This window comes from Bactrocera neohumeralis, chromosome 6 (assembly GCF_024586455.1).
Source record: "Bactrocera neohumeralis isolate Rockhampton chromosome 6, APGP_CSIRO_Bneo_wtdbg2-racon-allhic-juicebox.fasta_v2, whole genome shotgun sequence".
In the NCBI taxonomy this organism is placed as follows: Eukaryota; Metazoa; Arthropoda; class Insecta; order Diptera; family Tephritidae; genus Bactrocera; species Bactrocera neohumeralis.
Window position 1 is genome coordinate 29,132,666 of NC_065923.1, and position 13,455 is coordinate 29,146,120.

General features: G+C 33.3%; 1 protein-coding gene across 3 annotated transcripts in view; it reads right to left on the reverse strand.

The window, feature by feature from the left end:
* Nucleotides 1–4,451: 4,451 nt before the first annotated feature.
* The window catches only part of LOC126761882 (lysosome membrane protein 2), an 85,712-nt gene continuing 76,708 nt past the window's right edge, over nt 4,452–13,455 (reverse strand). For all 3 annotated transcript variants that reach the window (XM_050478318.1, XM_050478317.1, XM_050478316.1), the window contains 6 exons: nt 7,526–7,664; nt 7,252–7,455; nt 6,878–7,133; nt 6,550–6,803; nt 5,619–5,744; nt 4,452–5,514 (listed from right to left, as the gene is read on the reverse strand). In XM_050478318.1, the coding sequence (XP_050334275.1) occupies nt 5,173–5,514; nt 5,619–5,744; nt 6,550–6,803; nt 6,878–7,133; nt 7,252–7,455; nt 7,526–7,664 (1,321 nt within the window). In that variant the 3' untranslated portion in view covers nt 4,452–5,172. The remainder of the gene's footprint in view (nt 5,515–5,618; nt 5,745–6,549; nt 6,804–6,877; nt 7,134–7,251; nt 7,456–7,525; nt 7,665–13,455) is intronic.

The window sequence follows — 13,455 nt, forward strand, 5'->3', positions numbered from 1 at the left end:
TTTTTTCTTGTTTTTTGTTCAACATAGTTCAATTCAATTCAAATTTCGTTACCATTTTGTGGTACGATTTGTTCTTTGTTTCAAAATAGGTCTCAGTTTCGGCGATCACCTCCTCATTTCACGAAATGAGCGAGCAATCTTATGAAATCTGAGCATAGAAAATACTCGCTGCGAGCCAGATGTGAAGAATATGGTGGATACGGTAGCAATTCGAAGCCAAATTCATTGATTTTCGCCACTGCTTTTACTGACTTGTGATAAGGTATATTGGCTTGGTGAAAAAGCACTTTTCTTTTTCTTCAAATGCGGCCGTTTTTTGGCGATTTCTCCCTTCAAACTGTCCAATAATGCTATGTATTAGACGCTGTTGATGATCGTCCTTACTCAAGGTAGTCAATAAAAATTAGATTAAGGCGCATCCCATAATGCAAACGCCATATACTTGGCAGTCGACTGTTGCCTTTTTCCGCGTTTTGCAGCGGGTTCAACTTGCGACGCGCTTGATGTTCGTTCGGATTCGATTCTTGCACGAGTTTGATTTTATAAGCCCACAAACTAAGATCCGTCCTAAAAATCTTCCAAAGGGATGAGCACAGCTCCAACTGTTGCGTGCGATGGCGAAGGACCTATTCGGGTCTTCTTCGATATTTGGGTCCACAGCAGCAATATCGACTTCGTTGCACAATATACGGCGTCTTTGAGGATGAGCAATATTCACTAGAGTAAGCGTCGTCTGGAACGGATCCGTGGTTACTCGAATTACCGACTCTGTTGGGCGATTATGTCGACCGAATATCGGACGCAGCGCACGATGTCATTTTGAACCATTATTTTGGTAACAAATTTGTACGATTTATAAACATGGTCCCGGAATATGGAATGGCAAACCAAATTAAGTAAGCTTCAAGTTACAACTGTCAAAAAGACAAACTCCGAAAAGAGTATTGTTTCAAAATTTCTTTCCATTAGATATATTTAAATGGACATGGGGGCATGATTAGTGCTGTTATCTGTCAATTTCTTCATCCCAATTCGAAATAGCACTTACTTTCCTTCTTCACAGGACCAACTGCTTTCCTCTATTCTGGTCGAAATCGAATGATCGAACTATAAATCCGAATAAAATACTTGAATGTAAGAAAGTATCAATCTTTCTCAAAAAGTCGGCTACGAACCTAAGTATCTAGATCATTGAAACATCAATATTTCGAGGTACATTCGATACAGAGCTGTTGAAGAATGAAAGCAGTGGATTTTTTAGGAAGTGGTCGAAGTACAAGAAAAGTTTTGATGGTAAAGTCTATTTTCAGCTTTCTTCTTCGTGATAGTTTCAGTATTTGCGCTTGGATCTTTTGGTCTGAAGTAAATTATTCGAATATGAAATGAATTATTTCTTGATTTCTTATAGAAGATGGATAAATTTTGAGCAATATTTTACATCAAAAAGCACTTGGCTATATAGCGGATGATCCTTTTCAACAGATCAGTTAGTCGTGTTCAGCACGTAGTGTAGAAAATATAGGAGCCTTAGCTGAGAGTGTACAACAAGACCGTGAAGAGAGGTATGGAATGACTTGCCGCATTTTACGTCGAGATCTTAAATTGAAAGCGTAAAAAATACAGCTTGTGCAAGAACTGAACCTTCTCAACCTTCCCAAGCGACATCGCTACGTTCTATGGGCTCTTGAAAAGTTTCAAGAAGATCCGACGTTTTCGAGCCAAATTTTGTACAGGGATGAGGCCCATTTCTGGATCAATGTCTATGTAAACAAGCAAAATTGCCGCATTTGGGACGGAGAGAAACCTGAAAAGATTCAAGAGCTGCCATTTCATTAGAAAAAACTACAGTTTGGTGTGGTTTGTGGGCCCGAAGGATCATCGGTCCATATTTCTTAAAAAAATATGCCGTTGAGAACGTAGCCGGCAATGGCGACCGTTATTGCGTTATTGTAACCGACGATTTGATGCCTGAAATTGAAGCTCGTGATCTCAGTGACATTTGGATTCTACAGCACGGCATCACTACCCACACATCGCATCAATCAATGGATTTATTGAGAAAACACTTTGGTGAGAAGATAATTTCACGTTTAGGGCCGGTGGATTGGCCATCAAGATCGTGTGTTATCATAACCTTAGACTTTTTCCTGTGAGGATATGTAATGTGTAAAGTCTATGCGGACAATGCCGCTTCGATTCAGGCCTTTAAACAAAACATCACGCAGTTTCCAGTTGAAATATAGCCGCGGACAACATTTGAAACAGATAATCTTCAATAATGTTCTTTCGAATGATAATAAATATTCTCCATTAAATTTGAGGTTTCTGTGTTTTTGGGAGCCCCAAAATAGATCACCCTTAGTACTTATGTTACGGTTTTGGGATTGAATCATATTATATCAGTGGAACTGTGGAATATACTTTCTATAAATTTCTGTGAAATATTTTTTAAGTCCAAACTTTGTAATGAAACAATTGCAAGTTATTTTCGTAGCTTTACATTTTTATTTGCCTAAAATAACAATTTCTTTCAAAAATATTTCATTTCGACAACAATCCTCCAAAAATAATTTGTATGTTTTTTTTTCTTAAAATGAAATTAAATTGACTATGTATGCATATTAGAACTACATTATTTTTGTATAAAAACCTTTTAAAATAGCTAAATACTAAGAAAACTGCTTACGGATAATAATCTGCTCTCATTTTTGTGTCGTAAAAATGACTAGTGAAATATATTTGAAAATTGTTTTAAAAATAAATTTCCAACTTACAACATAATGCATTTAATTTACAACTAGTCAATAATAATTAAAACTGCTATGCTTAAGATTAAGTGCAATGAACTACCCCCGAACATACAAAATTAATTATTGAATTGGAAATAAGTAAGTATATAAATAGCTATGTACAAGGAGTTTAAAAACTAGCATTATTAGAAGTATGTGGTTGAACGTGATTTTGGATTATAAATGTAAATTTTGATTTTTGGTAATTTGGGCTAAAGTTATAATATTCGAAATTGAGAGAGAAAAAATAAAAAAAAACTGAAGTTCAAGTGCAAAGAAATTATAAAAATTTCAAAAATATTTAAATAAATATAAAAAAATAATTACAAAATTTAAGGTAAGAAATTGAAGCCAAAAAATATTTTTTATAATTTTACATAAACTAACAATTAAACAAAAAATAAATAAAAACGTGTAATTACCTAAATTTTAAAAAATTGTAAGTAAAAAAATAAAAACATAAATTTTAGGTCACAAAAAATTATAAATATTACACATATGTAAACAATGTTTATTTCTAAAAATTTATTTTAATTAATATATATAATATATGTATACATATAATTTTTGAAAAAATTATGTTAACAATCAAAAAGATTAAAAAATTTACATTTCGAAACTAAAAAAAAATAAAATTACAAATTAAAATTAAAATTAAAATTTAATTTAAAATTTAATTTACAAACATAGGAAGAAGAAGAATTTTAAATTTTAATAAAATAAAATTAAATAAGCAATTTAGAAATAATTTGGGCAAAAGTTCAAATAATAATATTCGAAATTGAGAGAAAAAAATTAAAAAACTGAAATTAAAACGAAAAAAAAAAATTATAAAATTTTCAAAAATATTAAAATAAATAAAAAAATAAACAAAAATAATTACAAATTTTAAGTTATGAAATTTAAATAAAAAATATTTTTTATAATTCTGAATAAATAATAATTAAATTAACAATTAATAAAAGATAAATTAAAAAGTTTACTAATTAAAAAAAAATTTTAATGAAAAAATATATATGTATAATAAAAATGTTTATTTTTAAAAACATATATATATTTTTTTATTTAAAAAAAATTAAAAATACGTTAACAATAAAAAAAATTAAAAATTGTACATCTCGAAATCAAAAAAAAAAAAAAATAAAAATACAAAAATTAAAATTTAAAAATATTTTTTATTATTAAAGTATTTTTTTTTTATATTTTAATAAAATAAAATTAAATTAGCAATTGAAAAATTTTCATAAACTATACTTTCCGAAATTAAACAAAAATATATTAAACAAAAACTTTAAAAATAAAAAAAAATAATTTTTTTACTCAACTAATTAAAAATTTAATTTATTTTAATTTTGTATAAAATTATATTAAAGTGACGACTGAAAAACAATACAATTAAATTAAAGTAACAAATAAAAAACTAATAAATTATATTTACCGAAATTAGAAAAATAATAAATTAAATAAAAAATTAAAAAAAACATTAAAAAAACTAAAAAATATATTTTTTTTAATTTGTTGATTTCTGGTCTTAAAAATACATTTTGGTTTTGGGCAAGAAAAATTTTTTTAAATTTTTTTCAAACAGTTTACAATAAATTTTTGTAATTTTTTCGTTTTATTATAATTTGTGACATAATTATTATTTAAAAAAATTCTGAATGAAAATTTGTGTTTATTTATTTATTTTTTTATAATTTGCTTTATCGTTTGAGTTCTATAACCAAATTCTTGTCGACTTTATTTGAAAAAGTCCAAATTCTGTCCATTTTGTTTGTTCGATATGTGAGTGTAATTATGTTGAAAATGTGTACATACTTAAGTTAGACTAAATCTACCACTAACCCTGGAATTTCACAAATTTGTATAAGGCGATTACAAATATAGGAAGAAGAAGAAGAAAGCTAAACACCATATTATTATATACATAAATATATGTATAAATATATAATACATACTGTACTAACTATAAATTATAGTTTTTAGATTTTTTGTTAAATTTTTTCTTCTTTGTTTTTGGAGAATTAGAGCTAAAACGCACTAAAGGCCGCAGACACGCGCTCACCAACAACAAACAATTCACACAGAAAATATCCGATAAAAAAGTAACCCACACAAACACGTTCAAAAGTAATAACTTAGATCACATATTTATGTTTTTTGTTGTTGCTTCTTTGATTTTTACGCCATTTCATCACACATACACATATTTACATTGAGAAAAATCATTCACACCAACTTAGCTTTAAACGAACAACTAACTAATTAAAAACTAAATTCGATACGAAATTTGCAATCACTCATGAGACGCGATCGAATGCCTGGCCGAACACTCAACTCCGCTCATTTGCGTTTGCATATTTCTTTTGTGCTGTTAGGAATACTATGAACTGTTTGTCATTATGGGTATCGCGTCCTCTTTGTCGTCCAGCAGATCGCCGGGCACCGTCTTTAGCAGCGTATAACTTTCGCGATGCATGAACTTGTGTTGATGTTGCGCGATGAAGCTGCTGCCACGCCTTAGCGAGCGTCGGCCCATCTCGAGTATCTCCAATGTGGGATCGCGTGCGAACACAAAGTTCTGATATGCGCGCACGAAGACGAAGACAATGGCAAGTGCGCCGCCGAATATCATCAGATACGAGGCGACCGGTATGATGATTGGCGCAAATACGGTGGCCAAGTAGATCCAACGGCGGATGGCGGGTGTTAATTCGGAGATACCCTGGAAAGTGGCGGAAAGATTATTAGTTTAGGAATAATTCTTAAGTTATCATTTCAAATTGCGTATGTTTCGTTAAAGATCCTTATATCCTATTAAAAACTTACTTCTTCCAACCACATAACCGGGAAGATGAAATCTCGAAAATCCTTAACTGGATACACGTCTTTCGCTCGCGTCACTTTGAGATTGAGTTGAATGCGTACTTTGCCTTCCAGTGGTACACCCAATTTCTGAAAAAAGAGAAGGAGTTGAATACAGTAAAAAATAAAATATGAGTTAAAAAATATTTTAAAAATTTTGTGCTCTTAGTTTTCTTAATCCTAGGTAGGAATCAGTGGCGTATCCACAGGGGGTTTTGGTGGTCAAATTCCCCATAAAATCAGAGCGTAAAAAATAATTTAAATTTTCAATATTAAATATATGTTGGAAGGAAAACCTGTCAAATAAATTCTGGATCCGCTGCTGGCAAGAATAAAATACCGTTAAGCAAGTTAGATCATAAACTTTGAAGGGATAATCTTGTAAACACTGTTACTTTGCGTCTTGAACGAGTTTAATCACCAACTCTGAAGGAATAAATAGAGAAAACTGTATTGCTTAGAATTTCGTTCGTCATTTTGCGTCTTCAACTGATCCTACACAGAGAGAAACTCATCAGTTTAATCCGCCACCGTAATTTGTGGATGTTGAATGGAAATTGGGATCGAGTACAGAGACTCGGAAGCGTTAGAATGAGCTAATTTCTTGAATAATGACATTTTTCTTTCGGCAAGACTTGATAGAAAAGTTGATAGTGGCTCAGTCGGATAGAATGTCAATATATGACATTATATGAAACGATTTTTTTTAGGTTATCCTCTCATATCAGTTCTTTTTTACAGAATTCCTCGACTAAGTTGTTTGTATTCCTGCAGAAAACTTTCGACATAACTTCCCACTTTCCTTTGCCTTGAGCTACTATTCTACTTCATTACCTTCGAACTACATAAAGCTGCTAAATATACTCTTTAATGTACTTGAAACCTTAACACTCACCGATTGTATTTTGAAGTATGTTTCATGCTCGTCCTTATTCGGCTTGAGACCTTCAACCGAATGTAATAACGACTCATTGGCTTGATAAAAATGTGGATTCGATATGTAGACGGGAGCACCATACTGACAGGGGCTTATATTCTGTAGACCTTTTATTGGTTCATAATCACTTGAATCAAAGCATTCATTTTCCGGATTATTCGAAGAATCGCCATAACTGTTCTCGGGTAAGATATACAGATCAGCGCCAATACCTGCATAGTGAGGAAGACGGAAAATTTAAAAACTATTCACCATCATTCAGATAATTCCAGCAAGAGATACTAACCATCTTTCTTCACACCTCTTTGGTACTGTAAAGGTATGACGCGACATAAATCCTTGTCATAAACATAAACTGTATCCGCTTTTGTTATATCACGTGGTGGAAAGAAGGAGCCCTCGGAGGCGGTGATACGATTACAGGGTGGCTTATGCCAATGTGGCAGATGATCGAGTCCATTCAGGCGGTCTATGTAGCCGAATTCTTCCATACCTTGAAGACCAGTTTTGATTGTTGAGACTTCGGTTAGTGTACCATTGCGCTGAATAGAAAAAAATAGGGAAGCAATTTAAAATAGGTTTTTATAATATTTCTTAATACCGATTTATTCAAAATAGTAAATATCTCTTTTTCACTTTTTAAATAACTCTCAAACTTACCCCAAGTAGCAGTCCCATTCGCTCCATTGGACGCATATGTTTTGGATAAAATCGATGTGCCAAGCTGACGAGCGCATCATCGTAGCCGAACACCAACTGATCGGCAGTCACGTTGATGAAAGGTTTGAACTTGGCTGCGGTCAACACTACGGAAATCGTCTTTGACAGCAGATAACCTAATTTTGGACTGAGACTAGTAAGCGTCTGTGGATGAGGGTGTAAGTTAACATTAGTTTTTTGTTTATGAATATTATTATGTATTGTGGTGACTCACCAATAAAGGAATATTGGGTGTGACTATCGGTGTATTCTTGTCTATACTCAATTCGGGCACAAATTGCAGAATTTTCTTGTGCTGATATGACACTGTTTGATTGTCGTAAAAATTTATATTCACTTTTTGCATGTCTTCTCTGAAATTTAAATAGAAAAAATCAATTAATTAATATAGAGTGTTTAAAAAATTTTTGGAAGCTAAAGGTTAAATAATTATTGAGTATTAAAAATTGGATAATGTTAAGGTGCCCTTCACAGACAAAAAAAAAATATCCAAAAAAAAAATCAAAAATTAGATTTTTATCGGCCTATTAGTATCAACATTCAACAACATCTTTTATACAGTGACCCGCTCAGAAAAAATATTTTAAGATTACACCCTTGCCTTAAACAATAATCCATGTCAAATTTCGTGAGGAATTGTTCTCACTTAAGATCTGAAGGCATTGGACGACCGTAAACGTTGCAAATCTGCTGATTTTGCTTTGGGACGACTTGAAAAGGTTTTTAAGAACTTCATCATCTCCTTTGAGGCTCACTCTCATCTGAGTGGTGCGGTAAATAAACAAGCCTGTCGATTCTGGTGCAAAGAAAATCGACAGATTACTCATGAATAACCTTTAAATTCACCTAAATTGACAGTTTGGTGTGAGTTTTGGTCTGGTGGAATCATTAGTCCGTACTTCTTTCGAAATGAAGCTGGTCACATCGTTTTTGTCAATAACAAGGGGTATTGTTCTATGATAACCAACTTTTTATGGCCGTAATTGAAAGCAGTTGATCTTGACAACATCTGGTACCAACAAGGGCGCAGCAATCGAATTATTGGGAGAAAAGTTTGGAGATTCAATTATTTCATTTAGTTGTGATATTAAATGACCTCCAAGAAGCTGTGATATAACACCATTAGACTGCTTCTTCTGGGGTTATTTGAAGCCATTGGTCTTTAGCAATAAACTCTCAAGTCCTCAAGCTTTAGAAGTCAATATTGAGCGTGTTATTCACGACATACGACTTGAATTAGTGGAAAAAGTACTCGAAAATTGGTTTCATCGAATTCGTTCCTGTAAAAGAAGTCGTAGAGGCCATTTAAATGATATGATGATGTTTTATTCAGATCTTAATTGTATTGGTTGTACTTCACATTAAATAAAAAACATTGGAATTTCCTTAGCAATGAGTGTTTTTATATTTTTCTTTTACCATATAATTCTTGTTGGAAAACTTTGTATTTTATGATGTCCCCGATGTTTTTTCTGGGTGCTGCAGATAATCTTGATCTGATCTTCTATCCAGAAATTGCCATCTCTACACATTTTCTCTCTGCTCGTAACACGTAATCATTTCCCAAACGATTCGGAGGCTATTTATACCCCTTCAATAGCACGAAGAGAGACAAGGAGGCTATTGAAACATGGTAAGTACGCAGATAATATTTATGCTGAGAAAACTATTGACGACATATAAATTAAGTGTCCAGAGTATATCTTGAGATACACATTTCATATATCATTGCTTATTACGAAAGATCTATGGTAAAACTTCACGTTTTCTGGGATCTTTCAAAATATAGTGACATTTCTCTCATTTAGATAAATTCCGAAATAATAAAGCTGCAAAAACTACAGTTCTTAGAAAAGTCTCTATCCCTGTTTCTTCTTTACTCATTCCTAACTTTTTTTTACTTTCTTAAAAATAATCAGATCGGATGATATACAGAGCCGACTGTATATCTTCTATATGCTTAGCCGATTTGCTTCTTCCATGTAGAGACTTGGATTCCCTGTTTTCCGGTATTTCGTAGCACCTAGAAGATTTAAGTTCACTTCGATTGGTTAATATCATTTAGAAAATTGGTCGATTGGTTAATATCACCACACTACCCACTAACCCTACACCTGCCAAACTCAAATTATCGAAACATTTCACTACACATAAGCATTATGTGTGTTGAACTTTCGCATAGCACGTAAGTCAAGGTAATTCGCAGCTAGCTGATCACAGGTCCCAACACGTGCACACGCAGCCTCAAAGCTTTCCTAATGCGACGCCTCAACACCACTAACCCAGCTATTAATAGGCGCTCATCACTCACGAACAATGAGTTGAATGTCAAGTTCAACGGCAAACAAAAGTCACAGCAATGAAGAGCGCACCTTACGCGGTGCTGTCAGTAAACCCACATCCCAAAGGTGCGGTTCGGTGCGGAAATGCCCATTATTATTTACAATAGTTGTGCTCCTCAAAGATCGTCTGAGTTCCGTTGTGGTTGTAGGTCTTTCGAATTTGTGTCTATTGTCATTTCGATTTTTGCCATTGTTTTTATTGCTGTTGTTGCCTGTGAGACACACTGCCGCACAGACGCGCACACTCCGTGCTGGTGTAAATTAAATCTAATCACGCATTTCTACATTTAAATATTTATTATTGTTTACAATCGCCTATTGTCAGCGCCGTCAATGTTTTTGTGCATTTGTCTGAGGAACTGTCTCTCTATTTACCTAACAGTCATTTATTTACTATTTTGCCTTTTTTTTTTGAATTTGTGGCGCTGTCATTTTTTGCGGTTTTAGGCGTTTTTCTTTAACTTTTTTCAAACGTTTCAAGTGCGGCTTCGCATTTCATTCATCATTTCGGCGCAGCCTCTAAGTACCTAAGTATCTACTTATGTACTTAAGCATGTGTTGCTGTGACGTACCGCTAATAGAGTCGCCACTTTTTTGCCGACAAACGTAAGAAATGACTTGCGGTTGAATATTTTTAGTGTCGACTGTAAAGGTTTTTACGAGTTTAGCTTTAATGTCCCGAAATAAGCAGCGGTCGTGTCTGTGAAGGTTTGTAATTATGGCGCACTTACGCAGGGAGGGAAACTGAGTTGGTGGAACATTCATCAGTCCTCCTTTGTTTTGGTGCGGTGTCGTATTCGCAAGTTTATTTGCTCCCAATCTGGTGTATTTAAATGAAATTTGCAATGATATCAGTTATGAAATCATGGTCTGACTCATTGATAGCGATTTTATTATATATTGGTTGCGAATGGTATTAGCAATCGCATCAAGTGAACTTATCATCAATAATTAAAATAGTGAGTTAACAGAAATCAGAACCTTACGAAAACTGATCTCGGAAGAAGTTAAGCCGGATCGGGTTTTTAAGTCGAACATTATTTTGAAACTATAGCTCTTGAAAGTTATGCTTTCTACCAGAAAAGTGAGGCCCCTTTGAGCAATATTAGACATACAGACTGACCGATTAAAATCAAGTCCTTTTATGAAAACTTTTTTGTTTGACAAGGTATCTTCATGAATTCGGCATAAATTAACAGCTAAAGCATTGATACAATCTCAAAACAATATAGCACAAGCTAGAATTCAAACCGACCGATCAAAATCTTTTATTTCCCTTATATTATTCAACGTTGAACCCTTTTTTGACGGTTTTCAAGCATAAATCGGCCGATACAGTTGCAATTTCAAGTTCGATATTCGTACAAAGTTCATATATCGTCGCTGGCTTTTTGGCATAGACCATAGATTTGACGTAGCCCCACAGGAAACAGTCTAACGGCGTCAAATGGTACGACCGAGGCGGCCAATTGATTGGTCCATTTCGTGAGATAGCACGTTCACCAAACTTGGTTTTCAATAAATCGATTGTGACATTCGCTGTGTGGCTTGTGGCGCCATCTTCTTGAAACCACCGGCCAATAAACTGCACAAAATCATAATTTTTTCGGGATGCAATGATGACTCACGGAATACGTGTGGATTGCTGCCTGAATAATAACGCTTATTTTGCTTATTGATGAAGCTATTCAGCCAGAAATGAGCCTCATCGCTGAATATGATTTTTCGATGAAAATCCGGATCATTTTCAAGTTGTTGCTCAGCCCAAATCACGGACATATCACGATTCTGGTGGTCAAGCGGCTGCAGTTCTTGCGCCAATTTGATCTTGTAAGGATGTAGGTCAAGATCACTTTGCAAAATTCAGCACAACGACGTCACAGAGATGCCCAACGCTTGAGAACGACGTGTGAGAGACTGATTTGGGTCTTCCTCAATTGATGCGCTAGCGGCAGCAATATGCTCGAGACTACGGGCACTTCTTTATCTCACTTTAACGGAAATATTTTGTACTGTGCCTGTGGATTAAAATTTTTATACTAGACGCTCAATTGTTGATCTGACAGGACGATTATGACGACCACAAATTGGACGTAGCGCTCTTAAAGTTGAGGCCACTAACTCCGAATTTCGGTAGTAAGTTTTAAGAATTTCGACTCGTTGTTGGAGCGTATATCTTTCCATGATAAAATGACAAATCTTACTGAAGATAAATGTCAAAAGAGCGAAAAAATATGGCGTCGTTTGCTTTCCTATCGGTCTACTTTTGTAGCGTCCCTATGAAAAAACCCTACATATCATTCCACAATTGGCATGAGACATTATAAAAATTGTCATGGATATTGTATGCTGTTTTAGAAACGCCTACTAGTAGAGACGACTTGTTATTATTGATTATATGAGCTCAATTAATATTCCATTAGCTTTTTTAGAAAACAATTTCAGACCTACGACAACTTAAATTAACTATTAAGACTGATTAAATGAAGAGCTACGAGAACGTTTAATGAATAAAGATTAATTTAATAATTAAGACTATAGAAGATGGCATATTCCTTTGCGCACGAAACTATACCCGAAAGGAAATTTGGGATCTCTATATTTTGGGTCAATTATTGAGTAATTTATGCGATTTTATCACCGAAATTTAGTTAGTTTAGTACTACAACAAATATTTAATGCTTAACATAAAGTAATATTAAAGTATTAAAATAATAAATACACTGATATTTTATCGAAAGAAACATTTATAATACCAATTCAGTTATTAGTAGTTTGGATTCAGCTAAAAATTGCAATTGTCTCATTCAATAACTTCGTGTAAATGAATAAGAAGTTTATATGAAATGTTTATAACATAGAACATTATATAATATAATATGTTTGGTCAGCATTACTGATGACAAAGATATTAGATTATAACTCCGTATCTAGGGTTTAGGTCTCTTGTCATTCAGCGCTTATTCAGCTGAAGAAATTATAGCTGAATAAAGCGCTGAAAGTAAACACACTTGCCACGAAGTTGGTGGAGTTTTGATCTTAACTTTTAAAACTGGAATTCCATATCTGAATGTTCTTTCTTTTGTTTTTCATATATCAAAAAATTTATTCCGTGAAACATCAAACTCTTAAGTTTAGCTAAAAAAGCGCCTGACATTTCCTTCAGGGTATGATCTTATTCATGAGAATATAAATTTGATGCTATTTATGTATATAAGTATGAAACATTTATATGTGTTTATAGGTATGTCTACCCCAGTTTAAGATTTGTTGTTGACACTGAGGTTATCAGTTTATTCCAGATTTTACTAATCAATTTTGAACTTCGTGCGTGCTACTTACACACTGACTCAGTCATAGCAAGAGCTTAAGAATAAACGCATATGCATACTCCTGTTAGCTCTCAATTCGATCTAAATTTTATTTAAGTTTTGTATAACAAAATAATAGAAACTTTCAAAAATGGTTTCGCGCTTAAAAATAGTTTGATACTACAACAAATAATTAATGTTTGATACAAACAATTTGATCGCGCTGATATGTTTCACTTAAATGACGTAGTAATTATAGAACAAATAAATTAGCATTATATTAGAGTAAAGGCTGATCATACTCAATTTATTTTATTGCTGACAATTTTCTTATTTTTATCTTTATTCCTTTTATTGTAATTAAACTTTGCGTTTGAGCAAAATCTCAGCTGAATTATCATATAAAGCGTTTACAATGATGTTTATTGCACAATATAATAATAAAGGTATATTTTCCATACGACAATGCTTAGCATGGAAGCTGATCACGT